Here is a 25,225-nt window from a genome sequence, read left to right on the forward strand (position 1 = left end):
AGGAAGTGACCTATCCAGACAATGAAATTTTTCTGTTTGCCAGTGCTTTCCCCCCAAGAAAAATAGGTGCTGGAACTCACCATGAAGTTGTTACACTAAGTCACCAGGCAACTCAAGGCAGCCCTGAACAGATGCCGGTTTGACAACAGTTGCGTTCATCACCCACAGAGGCCATAAAAACTGCGGCAATCTGTCTCCATAGCTAGTTTTGGGGTTGCCCCTGGTTTTGGTGGATGTCCTATCAATGTGCCTCTGCCTTCTCTTAGATTCAGGCGGATGGCTAGGGCAGCTCAGAAGGGCACATTGCATAAATGTGCATGTGTGCAACAGTAGATGGCTGGCTGGAAAGCTTAAAGCCCAACACCACTGCCTGGGAGACAGATTGAAGAAAAGGAAATATAAATTGGCCCTTCTCCGTAGCTTGACTAGGAGTGGCTATGAGATAGGTGAAGTCATAGATCTAAAAGAAAGTGTAGACTTGCACACACTGACCAGCTTCTGTTTGACTTGAAATGTTTGTTTTGGGGTTTTCAGAAGAATCTTAAGGCAAGAAGTGGGGGGGGGGGAGTGCTGATCGCAATGGCACCCACCTGAGAGGTGCCACAACTGTGCTCCAGCTGAAAAAAAGCACTGCTTTCTGCCATATACACACATACAGTGTATTTTTTAAAAAAACTGATTTTATTAAAGTTTTCTTGGTTTACAAAGGTATGCGCAATGTCTCTTTTTTCAAGTTACATTTTCCATAGGTCAGTTTCATTTGTTGAGGCATTAGGGTTACATTAGGAAGAAGAGGGGGGCGCTTGTGTTCCTTTGGTGGTGAGAGAAGTTGGGGTTGGCTTAGGGTGCGGTTGCTTGTTTGTGATTGGTTGGTTAATAAATGCATGCATGAGATGACTCAAATTGGTACTTATGTACAGATGCTCTGGATTCACTTATTGAGGCCTGTTATTTCAATACTACCCCCCCCCGTTACTTTAGCAGCTGTTTTTGTGGGTGTTGTGGCCCTTAAGCATAAGATTTAACAACACCAGACATAGCTAATTGAGAGCTCTTCGAAGTCCACTGTGTTGTTGCTTGTGTAAAGCGCTTGAAGATGCTTGAGCAGAAGGAACTAATTTGTAGGTACACTGTGGTAAGAGCAGAAGAGAATTTTTCTGGTAGCTTCACTGCATTACTGTATCAGCTTCTAGGAAGCCATAGCATGCAAGTTTGTAACTGCTATATGTAGCCTTTCACCTAGCTGGCAGTAAAAACTAACGTTCACAAGATCTCTAAATAATCCAGAATAGCTGGAAGGTAGTAATGTTAGGCAAATGAGCCAAGTGACTTATATGTCTTTGCAGTGCTTGATTTATGCAACTATTGTCAGTTGTCGGTACAGTCAGTGTTGGCCATTAAAAAAACAATTAGAAAGGGACCAGTGTAAAGAAGTGGTAGCTTGCAGCAAGTGTACAAATGTGCCTTTGAAAACGGGACAGGGTGGAATGGGGCAGAGTGGGCTTATGCGCATCCCGGCAGCATGTGTAGGTACCTCGGAACACAACTCCCACCCATGCAGATGAGGAGTTGCATATACCATATTTTTCGCTCTATAACACGCACCCGACCATAACACGCACATAGTTTTTAGAGGAGGAAAATCCGTAGGCATGCCACCCATAGGCATTCCCTCCATAACACGCGCAGACATTTCCCCTTACTTTTTAGGAGGAAAAAAGTGAGTGTTATGGTGCAAAAAATACGGTATGTACATTGGTGATTGTTACCAATCTAGAACATTTTAGAAGAGCATTAGACAAACTCATGGAGAAGATAGTCATTGATGGCTTCAAGCCATGATGGCTACGCTTTGCCTCCACTATTGGAGGCAGCAATGCTTCTGAATACCAGTTGCCGGAAACCATACGAGGAGAAAGTGCACTTGTGCATGGCTCTTGCCTGCAGGTTTCCCTAGGCATCCTGTTGGCCACTGAGAATGTGATGCTGGACTAGTCTGATCCACCAGGCTCATGTTCCTATGTACACACATACAGTGGTACCTCGGGTTAAGAACTTAATTCGTTCTGGAGGTCCGTATTTAACCTGAAACTGTTCTTAACCTGAAGCACCACTTTAGCTAATGGGGCCTCCTGATGCCAACGCGCCGACGGAGCACGATTTCTGTTCTCATCCTAAAGCAAAGTTCTTAACCTGAAGCACTATTTCTGGGTCTGTAACCTGAAGCATATGTAACCTGAGGTACCACTGTACTTGATTCATTAATAGGTGAAGCAAGAATTTAAAACACTCCAAGCTTGCTGAATCAGATCTCAATCTGTTTGGAATATTTTATTTTTTAATTGGAAAAACCTACACCACTAATTACTAACATATGTACATATTTAGGTGGTTCTTCAACCAAAGTTCACAGGGCAACATACAAAAATTACAATAAAAGCATGGAACATAGTATCAAAGATGTCAGATATATTGTGATCCATATGCCTGGGCGTTTTATTGGTTAGATAAACAAACTATACTAATGAGCAGCTACCAGAAATGCACATCTAGGTCTCAAAGAAATCGCATGCATGTTAGAAGTAGGGGAGAACTCTTTTTTCATCTTTGAAAAGTTTTAAAACATGCATAATTGGGGGGGGGGCGCAGTTCACAAAATAGCTGAGCATTTTTTTCACATGTGTAACAATCATAATACTTTCTTTGCTACTGCTCAAAACTAAAATGCAGCTAATTAAATCTTTTAGCTTTATACATTTATGCATTTTGACCTGGTTTTGGGTTTTTTTGAAGCAGGAGCTGCTTTGTATTGAGGCTAGTGTGCTTTTTGAGGTGATGGGACCCCAGGGGAAAATGAGCTACTCTAATTCAAATATCTGAGAGTTTTGCAATAGGAGAGGTAGGCAGAGCTTGAATTAAGATAGAAAGTGCTGTGATAATTACCAAGCTTTATATATTGCCCTTATTATCAAATAACATCAGATGTGAGCGAGCAGAATTATGCTTATGTACTTAATTTCCTTAAAGGGACGCGGGTGGCGCTGTGGACTTGCTGATCGAAAGGTTGGCGGTTTGAATCCCCGCGGCGGGGTGAGCTCCCATCGTTCGGTCCCTGCTCCTGCCCACCTAGCAGTTCGAAAGCACCCTTAAGTGCAAGTAGATAAATAGGTACCACTTTATAGCGGTAAGGTAAACGGCATTTCTGTGTGCGGCACTGGTGCTGGCTCGCCAGTTGCAGCTTCACCACGCTGGCCACGTGACCCGGAAGTGTTTTCGGACGGCGCCGGCTCCCGGCCTCTTGAGCGAGATGAGCGCGCAACCCTAGAGTCGGTCACGACTGGCCCATATGGGCAGGGGTACCTTTACCTTTACCTTTACTTAATTTCTCAGAAAACAAATTTGAAAAGTACTCAAGTATGTAATTTCTGTTCTGTATATCATAAGTACCTTTATTTATTTTTTATAATAATTTTTATTAAGTTTTCCATTTTAACAATCCATTATATCATAAGTACCTTTATTAAATGAATTTGTTGTAATTTGAACTGTGGGTCTACAGTGGTGCCCCGCAAGACGAATGCCTCGCAAAACGAAAAACGCGCAAGACGAAAGGGTTTTTTGGTTTTTGCGTCGCTTCGCAAGACGATTTTCCCTATGGGCTTGCTTCACAAGATGGAACTTCTTGCGAGTTTTTTTCCCCTTTTTCTCAAAGTGACCGCAAAGGCGAGCTCCGGCCGCGTGGCCGAGGGAAACCCCGCTGTGGGTCGTCCAAAATCAGCCCGAGCACGCCACTCACCTAAACGGCATGGAGAGACGGAGGGAGCGCACGAGGATCCCGGTGCAGAGGAGGCTCCTGCAGCAAAATAAAGGCAGTCGGCAGCCGGAGGGCTCCAGGACCCGGAGCTGCGGCGGGGCCATCGATGGCGTTGCCGGAGACTCCTCCCTCTGGGCCTCGCTCTCTTTGCCGCTGCTTGCCCTGCCTGCGATTGGCCAGGCTCATCGCTCCACTCTGCAGAGCGCTGCGCAAAGGCGCGGCGGGACAGGTGTCCGGGGACGCTTTGGCTGAGCGCGCCCCCGGATCGGAGGTGCGGGGTGCTTGCTGCAGATCTTATCTTCCGGGGTCACTGGGATGGCGGCGGTCGGGGCTTGTGTTATGTAAGCGTGTCAGGAGGGACTGCTTAAGAGGCCGGACAAGGCTTATGCAATGGCCAGATGCTCCCTAGGGGTCGAGGCTTGCAGTTGCGGGAACGAGTTTATACCTGTAGCCGCTAAGCCGTTAATAGCCGTGCTTCGCAAGACGAAAAAACCGCAAGACGAAGAGACTCGCTGAACGGATTAATTTTGTCTTGCGAGGCACCACTGTATATGCAAGACTTCAGGGAATTCCAGAACTGCCATTAAAATCAATCACTTTACTGTTTTTATGCTGTTATGTCAGTGGGAGAACTGATCTAATAGTTTTAGGTTACTAAATATCAAGATGTCTCTTCTGTAGGCAGTGTGCTCTGCTGTTCCATAAGACTGCTGTCTGTCAGACTCAGGATGACCTGTGTTGAGTGAGTTAGTCCGATGAGTAGATGGCTTTGATTTGCAGTGAGGGGTTAAGATTACTTGGCTTTTTGGTATTCCGGCTCTGCTTTTCTTTGATGAGGAAATTTTTGAATTTCAACATGTTGGCAATGAGCTGTTTGAGTGCTTTCCAGTTTATTTCTCCTAATAGACTGGGGGGGGGGCGGGGGCGGGGAGAGTTGCTTTGAGTCATATGTTTAGGTTATAATTTATTCCCCTCTTCCGCTTGTCTATTTGGGAAGTTAAAATTTCTGTCACCATTTTAAAGGTTGCTTATTTTTGTGACCTTTTTTAAAAATGAAAAACAAAATATTCTGATGTGTTGAGAAACACGCTAGGCAAATCTGTTTCTTAGGGAAATCATCGATAGCTGTAAACCCTAGAGTACATTTAAATAACACTTTATTTATATGTGGTAATGTTCTGGACAATAACAGAGAAGAATGACTGCACAAGTAGGGTTTTTCATCCTTGTTTCATACTATAGTGTGGCTTTCCATTCTTTTTGGAAAGTTAAATTTTAGCCGCCTAAGCAAGCATCTTTTGTTATATTTAGTCTCATAACTGTCTTTATTAATTGCAGAGGTCGCAGCGGCGGCAAAAGTCTGCCTCAGCCTTCGGTAAGTACACCTTTTAATATTTTATATTGTGGTTCTTTGTTGCACACCTGATAATGAGATATATTGAGTGTGAAAGGCAGAACGCAAATCTGCTTTACTGTTTGGAATGGTTCAAACTACCTTTTATAATAAATGTGTTAGCTTCATTGCTATTGGGTTTTCCTTTGGGCCGGATCAGATAATAACCTCTCCTTGATCCAATCCAGTATCATTTGGGTTGGATCAGATAATGACCTCTCCTTCATCCAGTCCATACGGAAAGGAGAGTGAGGAAGACTGAACTGACATGCCAGGCCCGCCGCAGATGTTCACATGTGGCAATTTCCTAGTTGGATAGGGAGGGCAGACATGCTCTTGCTTCTTTCAACATATAAGTTGTGTGGGCTGGATCAGAGAGAGGTGTTGTCCAGCCAAGCCATTTGTCACACTCCGGTGGAATGCAACCTGACATTTTCAGACACAATTATACTTGGGAGTATAAAGCACTAAACGGACAAGTTTTCTAGATATTTTTGGCAACTAGGCAGCACACAGGCAGAATAATTTAAAGCTGTTGCTGGTGACAGCACCTAAATATTTTCATTCTTGCTTGAGACTTGAAACACCAACCTCTCCCTCCTACACTGATATGATAATATTTTATTTATCAGTTCTTTTATTGCATTTGTAATGTGTTAGGTTTGTTTCTAGGCTGTCTTGGGCACCATATGCAGAAAGGTGGGGCTCAGGTTTATTTTATTTTATTTTTTAATGACAGATTTTTTAGAGCATTTAGAATTCTGTCGCGTATAAGAAAATGCTGATAAAATCAACTTTGAAAATAAGAATTCATAATAAAATTAACAAAATATAGAGACAATCAACAGAGTTTAAAAACAAGTTTTCTTAAATTAACTTTACCCATCTTGATAACTGCAGTAGGGAGATGTGCAGAATTGGGTCCATATATTATATCTCTGTTCTGTTGTTTTCCCTTACTGGTGAGAAATCGAACTTCATTCTTGACCATGGCTTTGACTACCTCCACTCAGTTTCTCCTAATTTGAGAAACTTTGGGAAAGCTATGACATTAAAAAGTAGTAGAAAACTGACATAAATATGTAGTCATATTGATGATAAAAAATTGATGTTAGAAACCTTTTTCTCTTGTTGTATTTTAACAAAATATATTGTCTAGGAAGCTCAAGGTAATTCAGCTGATGACCTCAATACACTTTTACTGAGTTACCTCCTAAAATGCTTTCTTAGGTAAATGGGTGATGTCACAAACCTAATGTGCTTCAATATAGATAGGGCTACATGACACCCAGGCAGTAGGAGACAGCCCAAAGTCAGCTGGTCAATGAAAAAGATTACAATGGAGCTTTCGTCATTCTTGTTCTCTGGTTCACAAGAGTAAAATTGATGGAAGAATGGAGACAGCTTCCAATCTAGAAGCTCTGCCATCGCTACACATGTGTATGTGCAGACCCACGAAAGCCAGCTGCCTGTGTGACATTTCACATTTGGTAGGATCAGAAGCATGCCATGTACGTTCTTTTGTAATGAACAGTGTGCGGTCATATATGAAGAACCAAAGTGTAAATATATGAAGAACCAAAGTGTGTATCTGAAGAAGTGTGCATGCACACGAAAGCTCATACCAAGAACTAACTTAGTTGGTCTTTAAGGTGCTACTGGAAGGATTTTTTTTTATTTCAAAGTGTAAAAGAATATTGGTCTTGGGATCTATTTTGAATTGACTTTAACATAGCTTTTTTAGACATGTCCCTATGAATCTGTACTTATTGTAGAAGTGCTAGCTTTTAAACCAGCCTTACCATAACCTGGTGCTGCCCTCCAGATGTTTTGGACTACATCTCCAACCAATTCCATGTGCCATTACCGTGCTGAATTGTTGGGGGAAAGCTGCCTTTAACTCACAAGTAAAAATTGCAGTGCTTATTCTTGTCTTTCCAGGATTTCAAAGCATTTTAATTTAATCTATCTTGCTGGAGCACAAAACAATAGGGAGGTTAAAATAAGCCTGGCAATGATTAACATACAGGCGTCCAGTGTGTTGGAGGCAATTTAGAGGGTTCTGTGTGTACTCTGTGAATTTACAATAGCAGCCCTATGGTTGTTTTCAACCAAGTCCTCATGTGAGCAGCACAATTTCAGTTTGCATAACAGAACCACCCCCCTTCTTTCCATGCACCTTCCAAAAATCTGCTTTGGAGGTCTTCTCACCTCTTCCCCCCCCCCCCTTTAGTGATTTGTAAGTCTTCTGGTGGGAGCCTCTTTTGGCCAAAGAACAGGCTTTTAAAATGTCCCTAAATCCCCTAAAATTTTAGCACTAATTTGTTGCACTGTTTTAAATATCACATTGTTTTTCAATAGCAGCATGTATTACTGCGGTTTTTTTTATTAGTTTATATATCAAACCTGTTCTATAAAGTACTGAGCAGTCAAACAACCAAATCTCTTTTGATTGGTCAGACATCCAACCCCTCTTCAGCATTTGGCAATTGGTTTGTCAAATGAATGGGGTGTGAACAAACGTCAGTGCTGTTTTGATTCCCTTTGACTAACCCAGTTATAATTATTCCAATGGCTTCCTGGCTCTTCTCCCCTCAGCCCGCCTGGCCTGGCCCACCAACAGTCTGAATTTTTGTGAGTTGCAGCTGTGCTATGATGCCTAATGAGTCCCCCCCCCCCTCTTGTTTCAGGTTTCTTTCCCTGGTATATATGCGAACATGCGGATGGTTCACATTCTCACATCAGTTGTCGTAAGTTATAACCAAACATTTCCCTGGGGATTATTGTAACAACAATGTTAGAGGAGATCTTAATGGCTTATTTTTTATATAACTATTAATTTACATTTCTAAGTGGGGTGCATAAAACCAACCCAGAGAAAATAGATCAATAAAATACTAAAAAAAATAGCATAAAACTAAAGGCCCTGATGTTGGGAAAGATGGAGGGCACAAGGAGAAGGGGACGACAGAGGACGAGATGGTTGGACAGTGTTCTCGAAGCTACAAACATGAGTCTGACCAAACTGCGGGAGGCAGTGGAAGACAGGAGTGCCTGGCGTGCTCTTGTCCGTGGGGTCACGAAGAGTCGGACACAACTAAACAACAACAACAACAAAAACTACTTTAACATTAGTAAAATTTACTATTTCTAGTCAGGACATTTGTACACTGCCTCTTTAATATGAGGTTGGCAGAGTGTATTTCTCCCTACTCCCCCTATCCCCCGTGATCCTTCCTGAACCCTGGTTCCATTATGGAGGCTCTTACTCTGCCACCTGAGAATAGGCAAGTAGTCACACAGGGGAGGGTTTTCTGGGTTGTGATATCCGGGATAGGGAACTGATCTCTCTGGAGAGGTATGCCTGACTTCCTCCCTCTTCTCTTTTAGGTTTCATTGAAGCAGACCTTTAAAAAAATCTTATTTTTTTAATATGCTGCCGTGACTTTTAAACTGCTGTTGGTTTGCTTTATTACTGGGTTGTTTTGCATTAAATTATATCTATTTCTTGTCTTACTTTGCATTGTATTCATTTTATTTAAATAGCCTCCATACTTTAATAAAATTAAGTCAGCAAAGAGTAAGGGGCTCTTATTGTGTTGGAACTTGATTCACTTTTTCTGTTGGAATGGTGTTTTTGTATTATTGCCTGCACCAAGCTTCGAGGGGGTGCGCGCTATAAACCTTAGTTGATTGAGGGCTAGAGTAAGAGGGATAGAGAATCACCTAAAATGTGTAGTGAGATTTTGTATAGTTATGTAAACTACTTGATGTTTCATTTCCCTTGTGTGCAATACTTTGTTTTCCAACTCCTACATTAAAAAGGGAATTTCTCTTAATGAGTCTTTTTTTCTATCTAGGGATCAAAATGTGAAGTCCAAGTGAAAAACGGAAATATATATGAAGGAGTTTTTAAAACTTACAGCTCTAAAGTAAGTGTGATTAGCTTTTTGTTCTGATTCTGTTGCCTATCCTCATTTGGTATAGGTTGAAAGTTTGCATTGGGATCTAGCCTTTCTGGTTTTCACTTGATGCCCCAGTATAGAATTAATTATTTTGGAGTTCACGGTGTTAAGAATTCAGTAGTTTTATTTGAATAGTTCTAAAAACTCGCAAGCAGATGAAAAAATTGAGTCTTGGGTTCAGTGGTGAAGTCCATGCATTCGTGCACTCAGTTTTTGAAAGCCCATGTAGGAGGTAAGCTGTTATATTTTTGATAACGTAGGAATGTCATCTGGATTCTGTTAACTGGCACCATGTAATTTTTCTTTTCATAAACGTTGTGTTTGCATTGCCTTTTGAGATGTATGTAGAATTTGCTGGAGCAGTTGTTCCCAAAGGGGCTGGCAGGAGAGGGTGGCAAGTGTGGCAGGAAGATTCAAGGACAATCAAATGAGAGTTTGTCTCAAATTGGACCTAATATAAATGAGATTTCCTGGCAAAAGTAAGCTTACACCTCTCATCAAGTTTGCACATATACTTAAGGTATACAGTCATACCTCAGGATAAAAATGTTTCAGGATAAGTATTTTCGGGTTGCACTCCACGGCGACCCGGAAGTAATGGAGTGCATTATTTCCTGGTTTCGCCGCTTGCGCATGTGCAGACTATCAAAATGACGTCACATGCATGTGCAGAAGCACTGAAATGTGACCCACAGACGTGCAGTCGCATCTTGCGTTCTGTTCAGGATGCGAACGAGTCTCCGGAATGGATCCCGTTCGCATCCCGAGGTACCACTGTATACGTAAGAGGCTTGTTTATAATTCTGTTTTGGGAATGATTCATGCCCATATGTAGCTGCTTTGTTTTATACTTTTGGGATGCCCCATGAACATATTATAAAGCAGTTGTGTTCTGGTTCAAAATCAAGCACTGCTAGGAGTTGCTTCTTTTTGTTTTCCTATGTATTTCTTATCAATAAAAGTTTTGGTGTGGCGTGAGCAAAATTTTATCCTGAAAGTGTGGCCCAGAGGAAAAAAGTTTTAAGAACCACTGCACTAGAGGGAAAGAGGGGAGGCTATTGTACATTAAAAAGGTAAAGGTACCCCTGACCGTTAGGTCCAGTTGCGGACGACTCTGGGGTTGTGTGCTCATCTCGCTCTATAGGCCGAGGGAGTTGGTGTTTGTCTGCAGACATGTAGATTAGAAAGATTAAAAAAAGCCTTCTCTTTTGGGCAGCCTTTTGAGCAAGGTAAAAATACCTCACCGTCTATTGATGCGCTTTAATCTGAGCTGATCAGCAGGTTGTGTGAGTAGTAACATACCTCCAAGTTTGCTTGTCACATTATGACCACATGCCTGTTGGTTCATTTTTACATTTGGGCAGGCTAAATATCTGGAAACCCCACACTTATTTAGAAGATTTGAATTATGTGCATAGCTTCCACTCTTTTCAGACAATGGTTTGCAAATTAAAAGCTACCTCCATTAGCATATCCTCGCTTCCCTGTTTCTCTCCAGGGCAATTTCCTCAATCTCTCTACCGTTAATCTTGGTTTTGTGCTATCTGTGCACTAGTTCAATTGTGGTTAATGCAAACCCTTAATATTTTTTTAATAATCCGGAGACTGAAGCCATTGCTGGGTTTATAAACCCACTGAAGCCAAGTTGCAAGAGAGCCTGATACAAGTTCTCCATGGTTTGTGTTGGCATTCATGAAACAAATATTAATGCTAAAAGGGATGAAAATATTACCCTCGATAGGAAGAAGGGAAAGGAAAGTGGCATGCCTTCTGAGGTATGCAGAGACCTATAGTTATGTCTGCACTAGTTGTAAGGATATCAACAGCGCAAACCCAAGTCTTTGAGAAAACTTTCTAAACCGCCCCCCGCCCTTCCTGGGGACTTTCAAATGTTTTGAATTGCAACTCACATCAGCCCCGGCCAGCATGGGAGGGCACCAGGTTGCGGAAGGCTGTTCCAGACCATCTGTTGAAACTTAAATTCTTTCACATTAAGCTTGCTCAGTTCACATTTCCCTTGCCTTTTAGTGTGATTTAGTGCTTGATGCAGCTCATCGAAAGACTGCAGAATCCAGCCCGGGTCCAAAACGAGAAGACATAATAGAGAGTATCTTGTTCAAGTCTTCAGATTTTGTGATGGTGCAGTTCAAAGACATGGATTCCAGTTATGCACGGAAAGGTACCTGTTTCTGTATGTTAGAATGGTTTATGAAACTAGCTTCTCTTTTAAAAAATCTTCCTAAAGGCTTAGCTTGGCGTGTGTTTCTTTGTGGGAGAAAGGGGTTAGGCTATAAGGAGCTGCCTTCTGTGGCATTGAAGTCTTAGTCCACATCGCTTCATACTGTCTACTGACTAGCAACGCCTCTTCTGGGTTTTTGAGGAAAGTTATTTCCCAGCTTTCTTACTCTGGAGCTGCCAGAGATTTGCCACAAGGCGATGTACACATGGAGCATATGCTTTCCCACTGTTGAACCCTCCAGAGGTTTGGCTCACCCAGTCTTTGCAACTACTCGGAAGGATTCAACCTCTTGCACCGTTTATTGCTCCCTGCTACAACACTTGACAAAAGCACTTTGCCCTTGTAATCTGCCAGGCAGAGAAGGACAACTGTGGTAGCTGCGTTGTTACAGCAGAACAGCTACACCTCTCCCCATGTTATGGAGTCACACAGTGGGGGTGGCTGATATTTCCAATTTAATCCAAGCATTCGGATTCTGGTGGCAGCTGTCTTCGATATTGTTTTCAAAACCCAGTGGGGAAGAAAATAAGGCTGTTTGGGCTCTTCTTTGGAGGATGTCTTTAGAAAAGTAGTGATAGTAACTTATTGACAGGAGGACTCAGCTGGAGATCAAAGCCAGACTGGATTTATAAGGACAAAAGCAGCAGGCACCCAAACAGGTGAATAAATGTGGTGAAGTCTTAAATGTCCCATAATTGTGAGCAATAGTTTAAAAGCAGGGCTGGGGAACCTTATTCCTGTCAAGGGCTGCATTCCCTCAGGGGTAATCTTTCAAGTCTTGCATGCCAGACGTGGGCAGGGCAAGAGCCGAAAGCAGGCAGAGTTTGCAGCACTGCTGGATTGCTTAGCTTTCTCTCTGTCTCTCTGCTACTCCATCATGCTTGTGGTGTCTGCCTTTCAGCTTTCTCTGTCCACCTCCCCTTCCATTAGAACAGGTTAGAACTGACAAAGCAATTCTCAGGGGGTGGCCCCAGAGAGCAAGAGTGGGCCAACAATGTCTAGAATGCTGCAGGAAATTGGGGCGGGGGCACAGGTTTCCCATCAAGGTTTAAAATGACCTTTTGCAATCTTCACTTGTTTTGTTATCATATTAAGTATTTGGAAAAAAGAATACTTCTAGTTCTCCTAGTACTGTATATTGCAACAGATGGCCAACTTACTTGATATACTCTGGGTTGACTGGCAATAACCTTCCAAAAACAACAACACCCCAAACAGATAAAGAGCTCAAAAGTGCACGTGCTAAATTAGTTTAACTAGTGAGTTCCCAAGTGCTATAAGGAAAACAGATGAATCTTGCCAAGGTTAAATATTGGAAGTATGAGAGATCTGTGTCTGCTAGGTAACCTGAGTTTTTTCTGACTGGTTTAACAGGAAGCTCCATTGTAGAACAAAGGAATTCCTGAGGATCCAGTAGCGTGTGTGTTTATAACTGAGGGAGCGGACACAGAGGGTGAGGAGGGAGGAACTAAATTCTGGCAGTCTTGACTAAGTGAGATTTGAAGGATTCCATGAGCTTAGTTTGCATCCCTGAAAGAAGTCATGGCGCTCTATTTCTTTTCTCTTGAGTGGGGTATGTGCGTTGAGAGTACAGTAATAACACAAGGGGGTCTTGTTGAGCTTTTGACTGTTAATCATTTATAGATGCACTTTTCTCTGCTATGACTAACTCACTTCTGATAACAGGAAATGCAGGACAGCTGACTGTTCTGTTCAGAGAGTAGCTAAACAGTGTCCAGAACGGGGAATGAGGAAGAAGCTTATTTTGCTACTGCATCAAAAACCAGTCACCCCGTGACTCTAAATTCCTTCTACCATAGTGGATCAGATTTGACAAAGGGAGGAGGGAGCAAGAGAGGGTGTATGTATGTATGTATGTATGTATGTATGTATGTGATTTGGGGACCCACCAGGTAAACTAATTTTAGCACTGCACTTTAGCGCTTATCATATTTTTGTGTTCGAGTTTTATTTTGGAAGATGGCACTACCAGTCAACCCAGAGTATATCAAGTACTGCAGGCTCCCTGTTATGAAATGGTAGGAGAACAAGGAACATTCTTTTTTCCAGGTTCTGTTCCAAGTTCATCATTTTAAAGCCTTCGTCTCTATTCAGACAATCTTCTAAACCATGGACTTGGATGTGCCCCCCTCCTTCCCTAAACAGCAGCAAGAAGAATTATTCCAGTTGTAGTTCATTGCAGTTTCCCTGAACTGGGAAAACTATGGTCTCCAAGCCATGGTTTTGAATTGGTCCTTTGGTTTAGAGGTAGTTCTAAGCGTCATTTCTCGAAACTAGGAAGCTGAGGACAGAATCGGCATGTGAGGCTGCTGCTTGTTCCCAAGTCCTCCGTACCACAGTGTGGAAGATTACCTGAACTGAGTCGTAGTAGGCAGTGGCCTGGCATGGACCCTAAAAATGTCACTTCTGCCCTAATCTTAATAAGGTCCTTTGCTTTAATAACTTACATGGTTCCTGCATTATTGCTTATGTTTTTCAAGCAAACTTTGGAAAACTTGTCACATTTTCAGCTACTGCCTCCTGCCTCCCTGTTGTGAGATAAAATGTTGTTAGCTTTCTTGGCCCACTGTGATATTAGATATTTGAATGGTTGTTGAGCAGCAGTGCATGTACAGCAGTTTTCAAGCTGTGCTGCAGAACTCTGGGCTCCCTCTGGAAAACATCTCTTTTTTAAAAAGCCTAATCCGAGACTGAAAAAAAATCCTCAAATTTTAGTCACCGACCCCTTACAGGGATTGAGGGGATGAGATGGGGGAAATAAGTGCCTGCCATCAAACTAATAGGCTCTTTCAGATTCTGGAGTATCTGGTGGGTTTGCTGGAATATGCCTTGTGACGCAGTCATCATTCATGTTCCTGACTAAGTTTGCTAGGGCACTGCAGTTACCTTACCTGCTACTTTTATTTGTGATATTTAATCATGTTGTGTTTGATTTTCCAAACTTCTAACCAAACAAAAAAGCTAATAGCCTTTGCTGCAGCTGTTAACTTTCTGGACAAGAATTCAAACCCTGAAGCTGGCCAAGCCATGTTTGTATTTACAGTATATTTAAGGAGTATTAGGATGTGCGTCTAGGAATAAACAACTTACCCAGATTTTTGAGGCCATGGCGGTCAGTTTTCAAAGCACAAATGACACAATAAATGTTTGTGAAGGGATAGATAAGAGAATGCAAAATACGTGAATTTGCATCTGTGCTACTCTCTGACTGATTTTTATTTTCTTTCTTTTCCCATGTCTGTTGTAACTCCTTCAGAAGCAGGTAATATATTTGGCAGTCTTTTATTTCCGTACTTTGAATTTGCATATTTCTCTTTTAAAAAGTAGTATGTAATCCGTGTGTTTTATATTTGCTTACAGCTTCGTGGCCATAGAAATCATGCAGGCTGCAAACTATTGAAATTGGTTACAAGATTATTTTTGTATACAGGCAACTCCCAATTTACATGGGGATTACGTCCAAGGCACCACATGCTTAAGTGAAATTGTATATATTTAAACACCGCTGAAAAAGCCTGCAAACATCCTGCCCCTTTCTTGTGACATTTTTGGGTAACTTCCGGGTTTGGTGCAATGTGTGTGGTCACAGTTCTAGCTGTGTGTAATTTACATTTATTTAAAAATATAAATATTGCCTCTTGCTACACCCAGTATGCAGCCTAAAGCAATTGCATGGGAATTGTTTGTAGCCATGTGTTGATAAAGCAGTTTGTTTTAGTTTTTTAAGTAACCAGGTTGCCAGGAATATCCCTTGGGGTGTGCATCCCTACCTTTTTTTTGTTGTAACTTGGGGGGGCTTCAGGTGCCTGGCCTCATTCTCCTTGCCATGTGTGAGATACAGAGAGTTGTAGACCGTGAAATCAGGTGGTGCAGCCCTCAGTGGAGGAGCCGTGCTAGTGTAACTTGTACTTAATAGGACTTATTTTTGAGTAGACATGCATAAGATTTGTACAGCTTTCCCAAGTGTTGCCACTGATGCTTCTGCCCAACTCTAGGGGTGCAGAGTTGGCTCTAAATTGGAAATAAAATAAAGCAAACTTAAGGTGATGAGCTCCAGATTCATACTTCTTTCCTGGTCATAGACACAGTCTTATGTAACTGAAGCAGTTCCAAAGTTTGTTTTTCAAGCCATAAGATTGGTTACGTAAGCAATTTCAACAGAATTGTTAAGGGGTACTGATTGTTGAAGTTTTGTCCTAATCTTGTTCAATTATTCCTTCATTCTATGGAATCAAATGATTTTGGAATTTGAAGGTGTATAGAATATTAACTAACTTGAACTGATGTTAGCATTGCGTTAATTTTATTTTTTTCAATTTCAGATGCTTTTACAGATTCTGCAATCAGTGCTAAAGTTAACGGTGAACACAAAGAGAAGGATCTTGAGCCTTGGGATGGTGGAGAAGGCACTACTACAGATGAGCTTGAAGCTTTGGAAACCGATGTTGTGAGCACATCTTTGTCTTGGGTTGACATTTGAGGGAGGGCATGTAGTTTGAAGGAAAATCATCCAAGCAATATGGCAATTTTTGTTTTTGCACAAACCATTCCAAAAAGAGCTGCCTTACTAGGGCAAGGCAGTGTTGTAACTGGGAATTTATTTATAAAGAGAACATTAAGGATAGTGGGAACCAGGGTGGATTTGATTTAAATCACTAGTCAGTAAGACGATTTACTGTATTTTTTGCTCTATAAGTCTCACTTTTTCCCTCCTAAAAAGTAAGGGGAAATGTCTGTGCATCGCTATGGAGCAAATGCAGGCTGCGCAGCTATCCCAGAAGCCAGGACAGCAGGAGGGATTGCTGCTTTCACTGCGCAGCAATCCCTCTTGCTGTTCTGGCTTCTGAGATTAAGAATATTTTTTTCCTTGTTTTCCACCTCCAAAAAATAAATTTTGTGTGTGGTTTTTTTTTGTGGCTGGCGCGTCTTATAGAGCGAAAAATACGGTAAATCTTTTTTTTCTCAGAAAGACATTCCTGCTGGTATAATCTTAATATTTACAATCAGATGAAGGTTTCGTTTTTGGAATAATAAATTTTCAGAGTAGTTTTTACAGTTGTATCAAAAATTACTGTCTTGGTTATACTATTAGAAATACATAGATAATTATGAAATTATTGTGAGGTTCAATAAGTATATTTGGACAACTTTTCTGCTGTACTTTATTGGAAGGAGAAAAATAATCATAACAATTAATAACAATTTCCTTAAAAACCAACTTAGACAGAGTTTCAGCACGCATGAAAAACTTAAAACAAATCCTTATTTCCTGATGAATAGCCTTTGGACTATAATGTAATTTAAATAGAAAACTATCTTTAGAAAGATTTTTTCCTCCAAAAGCATTTTATTTTAAAAAATCTAATTTAAATTTAAAAAATCTGATTTAAATAAAAAAATCCATTTAAAAAAAAATAAAAATTAAGCATTGATTTTTATCCACCTTGGTGAGAACTACGTAGTTAAAACAGGATTTTGTTGAACCCCTGTACCTTAAAGTTGAAGGAACTTAATTTAAATTAAATTTTGTAGATTTAGTGCTAAATTGTCGGCTAACTTCTGGAAGTGTTTGAGGTTTTTGTGTTGGGGGACAGGTTCTGTAAGACCTCAACTTTTCATACAGAAATATTTCATATATGTCATAGATGTCATATGATAAAAATTCTGGATGCTTGTGCAGCCTTGCATTAGTGTGATTGTTCCTTGATTGGTGTGATTTCCTATTCTGCAAAATACCATGTCCTGCAGTCTCTAATCAAGCAGCTGCTCCAGTAGTTGTCTGTAAAATGTAATGAAGATGATTTTGTACAGCAGTTTGCTGAGAGATAGCCTTCACTCCCTAGCTCTGTGGCTTGACTCCAATAACCTTCCCAAATATGTTGTGTCTATAATAGTAATGCTTCTTTTTGACACATACAGAACTAGTCAAAGCAAGGCAGACTATTGGTGTGTTTCATGTAGTGAATAATCTTTCTGTTTTACTAAAGATAATTTACGCAGCAGCTCTTGGGTAAAACATAGCTCAGCAGTTCAAAACATTCCAAGCTTTATGATTTATATCTGTTAAATGCAAAGATACTGTGATGATGGTTGGTGATGGTTGCTCGTGAGTAACCAGGCAGGACTCCGACCTGTCTTTTACAGGTTTTATTGGTGCAAACTCTGTACAGTTTGGAACCACAAAGTTCATGTCCGTCTTAGTCACTTGCAGATTCTGGGAGTGGCCCCTTCTGGTTTCTCCCCCAACACACGAACTTAGATACCCCAAATCTCAGTAGCATCTTCAACCCCAACCCCGCTTAGCTGCCCCCTTCCCCCCTCTGCTCCACTGGAGGTGTGGCTTAAGCGTCGGAGGCTCTCTGTATCCCCCTGCCTCCCTCCCCTGTTCCGATGGCAGTCCCCTAACAGATACTTACGCAGGAATAGGGATGGGGAAGCTGTGGTCGTCCAGCGGTTGTTGGATTCCGGTTCTCCGCATAGCCAGTGCTCAGGGATGATGGGAGTTGTAGTCCAGCAATGTTTGGAGGGACACAAGATTCCCCCCCGCGCGCACTTTAGATGACTTTTGAACTGTTGTGAATCCCACACTTCTTTTCCTTCTAGTCTAATGGATGGGATCCTAATGACATGTTTCGATACAATGAAGAAAACTATGGCGTAGTGTCAACTTACGACAGCAGTTTGTCTTCATATACGTAAGTTACAATAGGTGGCGTGATTTTTATATTTACTGTTCCTGCTTCATTTAGTCTGCAACATTAAGAATATTCCTCCAGGGTCTTTGCCTAGGAAGAGGCTGGGGGGAGGACTTTAAATTTTCTCTTCCCCCCTGCACGTGTAAGGGTGGATACAGGTTTCTGACGCATGTCAAACTTCATTCTTTTCTGGAGATAGTAGTCAAAAAAGAATTCTAAAGTTGAAACAGTTGCCAACATTCACTTGATACATATTAACCAGTATAAACATTAAAAACAACAACAGATAGGGGAGGGAATCATTTGGAATAAGGTCAGTTTTGGCGTTTGAATCCTATTTTACTGTAATCAGCATATCACAAATTTGACTGCTCAATGGGAAGCTTTGGGCAGTGCTCTGTGTACTCTGGATTGTATCCCAATACTTTATTAGTTGGCTTTGCCCTTGACAGCAAATCAACAGGATCAGGGTGCAGATTCGTTACCCCAAATGGTAGAAATTCCAAATTCAACTTGTTCTTAACCAGGGAGTTGCCTTAAGAAAATAAAGCAAAATACTGGGGTTCTGTGGCAGAGGAGTTCCTTTGCAGAGAAGAAGACGGTGCAGACAGTATTTCCTGAAGGAAGCTGGTTGGGAAGTCACTGGCAGATGTGCTATTAAACCGTCTTGCCGCCATCAGATGGCTCCTCCGATGGTGCAATCTTAAACACTGTCACCTATGGAATTTTTTTTGCTTGTATCTAGAGTTTAAAACCAATCTCCTTTTTTTACCTCTCCTTCTCCCCTTTGTTTTAGGGTACCCCTTGAGAGGGATAACTCCGAAGAATTCTTAAAAAGGGAAGCCAGAGCAACCCAGTTAGCAGAAGAAATTGAATCTAGCGCTCAGTACAAAGCTCGAGCTGCTTTGGAAAACGACGACCGGTCAGAAGAGGAAAAATACACAGCTGTTCAGAGAAGTGCTAGCGAGCGAGAAGGCCATGGCGTGACCCCCAGGTATCTGGCAGGGCAGCAGGGGGAAGTGGGGAATCACTACATTTTCATATAATTTTAGAAATAGGCATTGAATGGTTTTTACAGGCCAAGTAGTTTGGCGTTCATCTGTTGAGTTTCTGGATGACAGCATAGCTTCTCTGTAATCTTTGTACAGTTTATGGGGAAAAGGGATTGCTACATCTTACAAGGTTATTTTCCTGCATAAGGAGTGTTCTTCCTCTGAACTTGTATAAGATTCCTCAATCTTCTGTGTGTGCAGTGGAATCTGCATGAGGGTCCAGCTAAAATGGTTCAGTTGTAAGACTGGACTGTTTCTCTGTATTTTAAATTAGTGGAGATATTTGTATGTGTACACAGTGCTGCTTTTCTAGAAAAAGGTGCCAGAACTCACCATGAATGCCTCCCTTGTTCTCTTATCGTGGCAATGGCACCCACCTGAGAGGTGCTGGGACCGAGTTTCAGCTCTACCTGGCTCCTAGCCGTGATTGGTCAAGCTACTGGTCAGGGCCAATTCTTATTTCCTTTTCTTCAATCCATCTCTCATGTAGCAGTGGGGGGCCTTAAGCTTTCCAGCCAGACCTCTACCGTTGCATGTACCGTTGCATGTACACGCATTTGTGCGATGATCCTTCCGAGCTGCCCTAACCATCTGCCTGAATCTAAGAGAACGAGGGAGGTGGGGGCGTATTTATTTGACCTGTACTAAGGGCGACCCCCCAAAACATCCAGGGATACAGCTTGCTGTAGTTTTTTAGCACCTCCACAGGTGTGTGTGTGTGTACACATACACACATGCACAATTTGTTTGCATCTCATTCCTTTGTTCCTCTTTCTATGTACTGATAACATTTTATTGTTTATGATTTCTGTATTTATTGGACATGTGTTAGTGAATTCATATGACAATGATGTCAGCAATACTGAGATGATCCCAAGTATTATTTTCAGAACCTAGCATTAAATGTCTCAATGTCCAGTATTTCTGGTGGCTCTGAGCTGTAATTTGTTGTCATGTTGCATAGAAATAATGACAACTCTCCCAATTTGAAGCTAATGTGAATTGCTAATATCAAACATGTCCTGCTCCCTTTTATTCCTGAATATTGAAAAGTTTCCCTGCCCTTAAGAACAAAGCAACATGTGATTTTAAGCCAAGAGCTGAAGTCCCATCTTATGTCTCTCTTCCTCCCCCCTTTTTTCCTCAGGGAGAATAAGTACATTCCACCTGGACAGCGGAATAGAGATGTTCTTTCTTGGGGAACTGGAAGGCAGAATTCACCAAGGATGGGCCAGTCCAGTTCAGGCCCACCAATTTCAAGATCTGGGTCTCACTCATCGGACTACAGTTCTAACTCTGGAGCAGACCAAAGAGTAGTTAATGGAGGCAAGTGTTCATCATGACTGAAATAAGAAAGCTTTTCTAGAGAGAGCTCTCCACCGCTGGATCCCTGGGGTAGTAGCCCTTTGAAATAATGTCTCCTGTTGCACCCCACCGCTAAAACAGAAAGAAACTAAAGCTGTGTCCATGGATATATAGTGAATTCCCTTTTGAAAACATCAAGCGAGTCCCTGTTGCATTAGAAAGGGCAGTTCTCTGACTCCCTTCATTGCTGTAGTCCTAGTGTGGTCAGTAGGTCTACATCAGCTGAACTAGCCAACAAATGCTTTTGTTTAGTCCACACTAAGTGTTTAAATAGAGATGGATCTGGTGGATGAGAAGAAAGGCAATCCAGCAGTCTTCTCTCTGGTTTGGCTCCTAACAACAACAACACCCATAACACCTTTATTGTCAATGCACAACCTGTGTACAATGAAATTAACTGAGCCTCCCGCTCCCCCCACAAACACTCAGTCTCATTGCACTCTGTGTGCTTCACACCTAGCACACTTGCTATCAGGTGCTGCTTACAATAACTATGGCAATACCAGCAAACAGTTACTTTATGTATACATCAATAATAGCTGCAGCTTTTTGTGTTCTTAAAATGTAACTTCCAAAATTGGCATAAAGTAATCAAAATACATAGCCCAGTTAAAAACAAAACTGTAATTCATTTTTTGTGTGTTGTAAGCTGCCCTAGGGGTCTTTGATGCCATGTGTGGCAAGGTATATATTTCGCTAAAGAAATACAGCTCGTTTTTCTTAAGTGTGGGGGTTGGGGGAAGAAAAGGCCTGGACTGTACATTGATTTCAGGTAAGTGGCATTAACAAGACTTTGAACTTCAGCTGGTAAAAAAACAAATGATAGCTGTGTGGTACCTGCAAGATAAAATGAGGCTGAAGCCCACCAAGCACTCCTCCTCCTCCTGCTGCTTCTCTCTTTTTACATTGGGGGGTCCCATGAAGGGCCCCTGTTCAGATGAGCAATTAAGTCCATGCCTTGGACTTGTGTCTTTCTGTTGCTTCTTATATATTCCATGGAAGATCATCAAAGGCCTTGTGTGTTTTTTTTGAAGGGCAGCAGGTTTGAATTTGGAAACAGTGCCCTCTAGAGGAACCTGCTGTAGCCCAGGGGCAGAGATCTATGTGGATCTATTGTGGCCCAATTTCCTCTTTCACAAAAATTCTGAATGACTTCATTATTGAAAGGGCACAATAGAAGTAAATGTCAGCAGCTAAACACAGCTCTCTTTGTAATGTGATTTCTGTAGTTTTCACATGTCTTAGCGTTTGAAAGTGGTACATCCAGCGGTCAGTGTGCTTCACCCGCTTAATGAAATTCCCTGGAAGCCTATTGTAGCTCCATTTCTGAAAAGCTGCTATGCCAAGTGATGCATTCAGTGCATTCCTTTTACCCTGGGCAAGTTGACGCAGGCATGTTTTCCTTGATACATGGGGGATTAGCTACACATTTAGGTTTTCCTCACCGCTCATGGAACCATGCACAGCTATCCGTGATTAAGCACAAGCCATATAAGTGTGATATGCAAATAGTCCTAACTGATTTACACGCCATTGTCTTTTCCATGGTAGTGTTCATAGATCCTGAATTTAACCCATTGGGGGGAAACTCTGGTTGGTGATTGCAAACTGATCTGTCCTGGATTGAGGGTGGAATAACTGCAGATTTATTTTGATTTTGTACGAACCTGTAGAAATCCCCAATGGGTTAAAAAAAAAGGTATGAGAAATCATTTTTGTCATTTTTACTTTCCCCTCCCTCTGTCCCCCCCCCCCATAATTTTATTTTCTTTAGTTTTTATACTTTCCTTCATATCATTTGTTCTGTCAGGTGTTCCCTGGCCATCGCCTTGCCCATCTCCTTCCTCTCGCCCACCTTCTCGCTACCAGTCAGGTCCCAACTCTCTTCCACCTCGGGCAGCCACCCCTACAAGGCCGCCCTCCAGGCCCCCTTCGCGGCCCTCCAGGCCCCCGTCTCACCCCTCTGCTCATGGCTCTCCAGTTCCTGCCTCTACTATGCCTAAACGCATGTCTTCAGAAGGTACAAAGACCACAGTTTTGTTTGTTCATGAATTTTCGTTTGTCTTTGTGTTCTCCCTTTCCTCTTGTGAGTTACAGTTAAAAGAATTGTTCTCTTCATTACTAAACCTTTTATTTGTGCACTTCAAAAAAATTAAAGTTTTTGTTTTGTTTTGTTTCTGTTAACCTTTTTTTCCGTTTAAAAAAGGGAATTTCACAGAAAACCAAACCATTAAAGGGATGGCCCTTTCCTGAAAGTGAGAAATTCGGCTTCCTAGTGCTACTTTAGTGCATTGCAGAGCACATGTGGGTGTATCATCTGCAGTCACTTAGCCATGGTTGCAGGATCACACCGTCGCCCCTACCAGTCACTGGCCGTAACCATGGTTAAAGGTTATATCTCCATTGCCGTTAACTGTGTTCAGTGCTAGCTATGTTTTGTTTGAATTCAGATGCTTAGTTAAAAACAAACTGGTTAGCATTAGCCCATGGTTAAGATGAATGTCACCTTCAGCCTTTATTAAGGCCAGTCCGGGGAATTGCTGTGCTAGATGGGAAGATCAGGTGGAGGGACAGGTATATGAACCTGAGACCCATTCCTGATCCCATAACCTAGTTAAGGAGCTGAGAGGGCTGCATCAACATATTTCCTGAAGTGGCTGGTGATGGAGGGTTTTGCTCAGAATGATGCTTTATGACATAAATCTGTTAAAAATGCCTGATTCACCTCCTTACTGGCAATTGCGGTGAGGGAGACTGGTTAGAAGTGGATGGAAATTAATTGTGTATTTAAATTCAGTTTGAGTTCCTCTTGACTTTCCTGAAACTGTTCAGTGGAATTGAATAATTTTAATTCTGTCTTGAGAGGATGAGACTTGTTCTGCAATAAGGAATCATAGATTGAACCTATTCTCAGCTGCAGCTAATTTCCATACTTTAATTGCATTCAACTCATATACTATCTAGGAATTTTGAAGTTGCTGAACCATTTGCAGGGGGCACGCTGACTTGTTTCTCAAATTCTAAGGCAGTTCTTTGAAATGTCTCTGTGATATGCAGGGACATAAAAATGACGAGAGCTGAAAAACTATTAAATGTGGGCTGCTTAATTTGCTGCAAAATTTTCTAAGTTCTCTGCTGCCAGGAGGGCTAGAGCATTCAGAGCGGTCAGGTTTGGGTTTTCATAGCAAGCGTTAACTGGTGAAATCCACTTGAATTCTCTCTGCTGTGCTTTTGCACACCTCCTGTTTTTGTTTTATGGGGTATGTGCATATAGGGAACATGTCCAGTGGATTGTGTCCTAACCTAGCATCTGTCTGGCTTCATATTTTTTCCTCCCCAGTTTTGTCACGAACCATATTGAGAGGAGTGCTGATTTTTAAATGTCCTGAGACCGTGTATGATGATGGCAGCCCAGGGATGGGGAAGCCTTGTGCCGCCAGATGTTTTGGATTACAGCCTCCCATCAGCCCCAGCCTGCATGGTTAGGGATGATGGAATCTGTAGGGTCTAAGGTTCCCCATCCCTTATGTAGCAAAAATTAATAGAATTCGGGGGGGGGAGCACGGAGATTTCATGTTGTGTTCATAGTTTAGGGTGTCTTTTCATGTGTTGCTTTCTTCAGGACCCCCGCGGATGTCTCCAAAGGCACAGCGGCACCCTCGAGGCCACAGAGTCTCTACTGGGAGGGGCACAATTTCAAGTGGCTTAGAATTTGTCTCTCACCCCGTGCCAGGAGAAGCCACCACACCTTCATCGGCCCGAGGCAGCCCTTCAGGTGGGACGTGGTCATCGGTGGTCAGTGGTGGTAAGTCAAGCTCAGCTTCCTACAGAAAGTCCTGTTTGGGGATTTTACAGTTAAAAGAATCCTGTTTCTTAAGCCAAACATTGGAAAACCCAACAGGCCTGCTGGTTCTTTATTTTGCCTGGCTAGAAACCAAATGTTACAACTGAGGGTGGTAAAACTGGATTGTCATGGAAAGCAGCAGATGTGCTGTTTCTCCCTTCCACTTTGATAGACTGTTTTTATCAGTTGATTACATTCCTTTCCAGAGACAGGCTGGTAGGTCAGTTGATGGGAGCTCTCAGCCTTTATTAGGGGATTTGACTATTCTTTTCCCTCCAGTCTCTTCTGTGTGTTCACCATCCTCTGGAGTGATGATCAGGTTGTGCTCCTGTGAGCCTCAGTATTCTTAGGCCTAGACCCCATTCCTGGTTGCCCACTTTCCTTCTTTCTGTCCTGTTTTAAGGGTGACACTGAAAGCCACAACGAGAAACTAGGTGGACTTTCACAGGGAAGTGAGTTTAGGATTGTGCCGCAGATCAATTTCTGGGACTACAAGCAGAAATCGGTTCTTACCATGAATTTCTGTTTGAAGAGTGGACTGGGTCATTAGGCGATGGAAACTGTTTCTCAGATTCTTTTCCGTGTTGGTGAGGGCTGGTAATAGGAAGTGACCTGACTCTGCTTAAAGTCTCCCTTGACAAAGCTTTGCTTCAGTGCAATCAATTATCAAGCATGTTTCACAGTAGAAGGATTAAAAGAAGCACTTATTGCTTGGGGGAGAGAAATCCGGGGACTTTCCTAGGAAGGCAAAAAGGGTTTTGGTGACAATTTTATCAGATCAGTGTAAGCCTGGCATTAGGTTTCGCTTCTTTTAGTACAAAACAGCTGTGCAGTGTT

The 25,225-nt window shown here is 42.1% G+C and overlaps 1 protein-coding gene across 9 annotated transcripts in view; it reads left to right on the forward strand.

The window, feature by feature from the left end:
• The window catches only part of ATXN2 (ataxin 2), a 61,989-nt gene that overhangs the window by 13,729 nt on the left and 23,035 nt on the right, over positions 1–25,225 (forward strand). For 4 of the 9 annotated variants that reach the window (XM_082229848.1, XM_082229845.1, XM_082229846.1 and 1 more), the window contains exons 2-11: positions 5,153–5,189; positions 7,898–7,957; positions 9,068–9,139; positions 11,201–11,351; positions 15,755–15,879; positions 18,036–18,127; positions 18,924–19,121; positions 20,327–20,505; positions 22,355–22,564; positions 24,167–24,349. In XM_082229848.1, the coding sequence (XP_082085974.1) occupies positions 7,925–7,957; positions 9,068–9,139; positions 11,201–11,351; positions 15,755–15,879; positions 18,036–18,127; positions 18,924–19,121; positions 20,327–20,505; positions 22,355–22,564; positions 24,167–24,349 (1,243 nt within the window). In that variant the 5' untranslated portion in view covers positions 5,153–5,189; positions 7,898–7,924. Of the gene's footprint in view, positions 1–5,152; positions 5,190–6,540; positions 6,719–7,897; positions 7,958–9,067; positions 9,140–11,200; positions 11,358–15,754; positions 15,880–18,035; positions 18,128–18,923; positions 19,122–20,326; positions 20,506–22,354; positions 22,565–24,166; positions 24,350–25,225 lie in introns of those variants that run through there. The other 5 variants (XM_082229847.1, XM_082229843.1, XM_082229844.1 and 2 more) reach the window with 3 other exon arrangements.

The sequence above is a fragment of the Podarcis vaucheri genome (genome assembly GCF_965113315.1).
Source record: "Podarcis vaucheri genome assembly, chromosome: 7".
NCBI lineage: Eukaryota > Metazoa > Chordata > Lepidosauria > Squamata > Lacertidae > Podarcis > Podarcis vaucheri.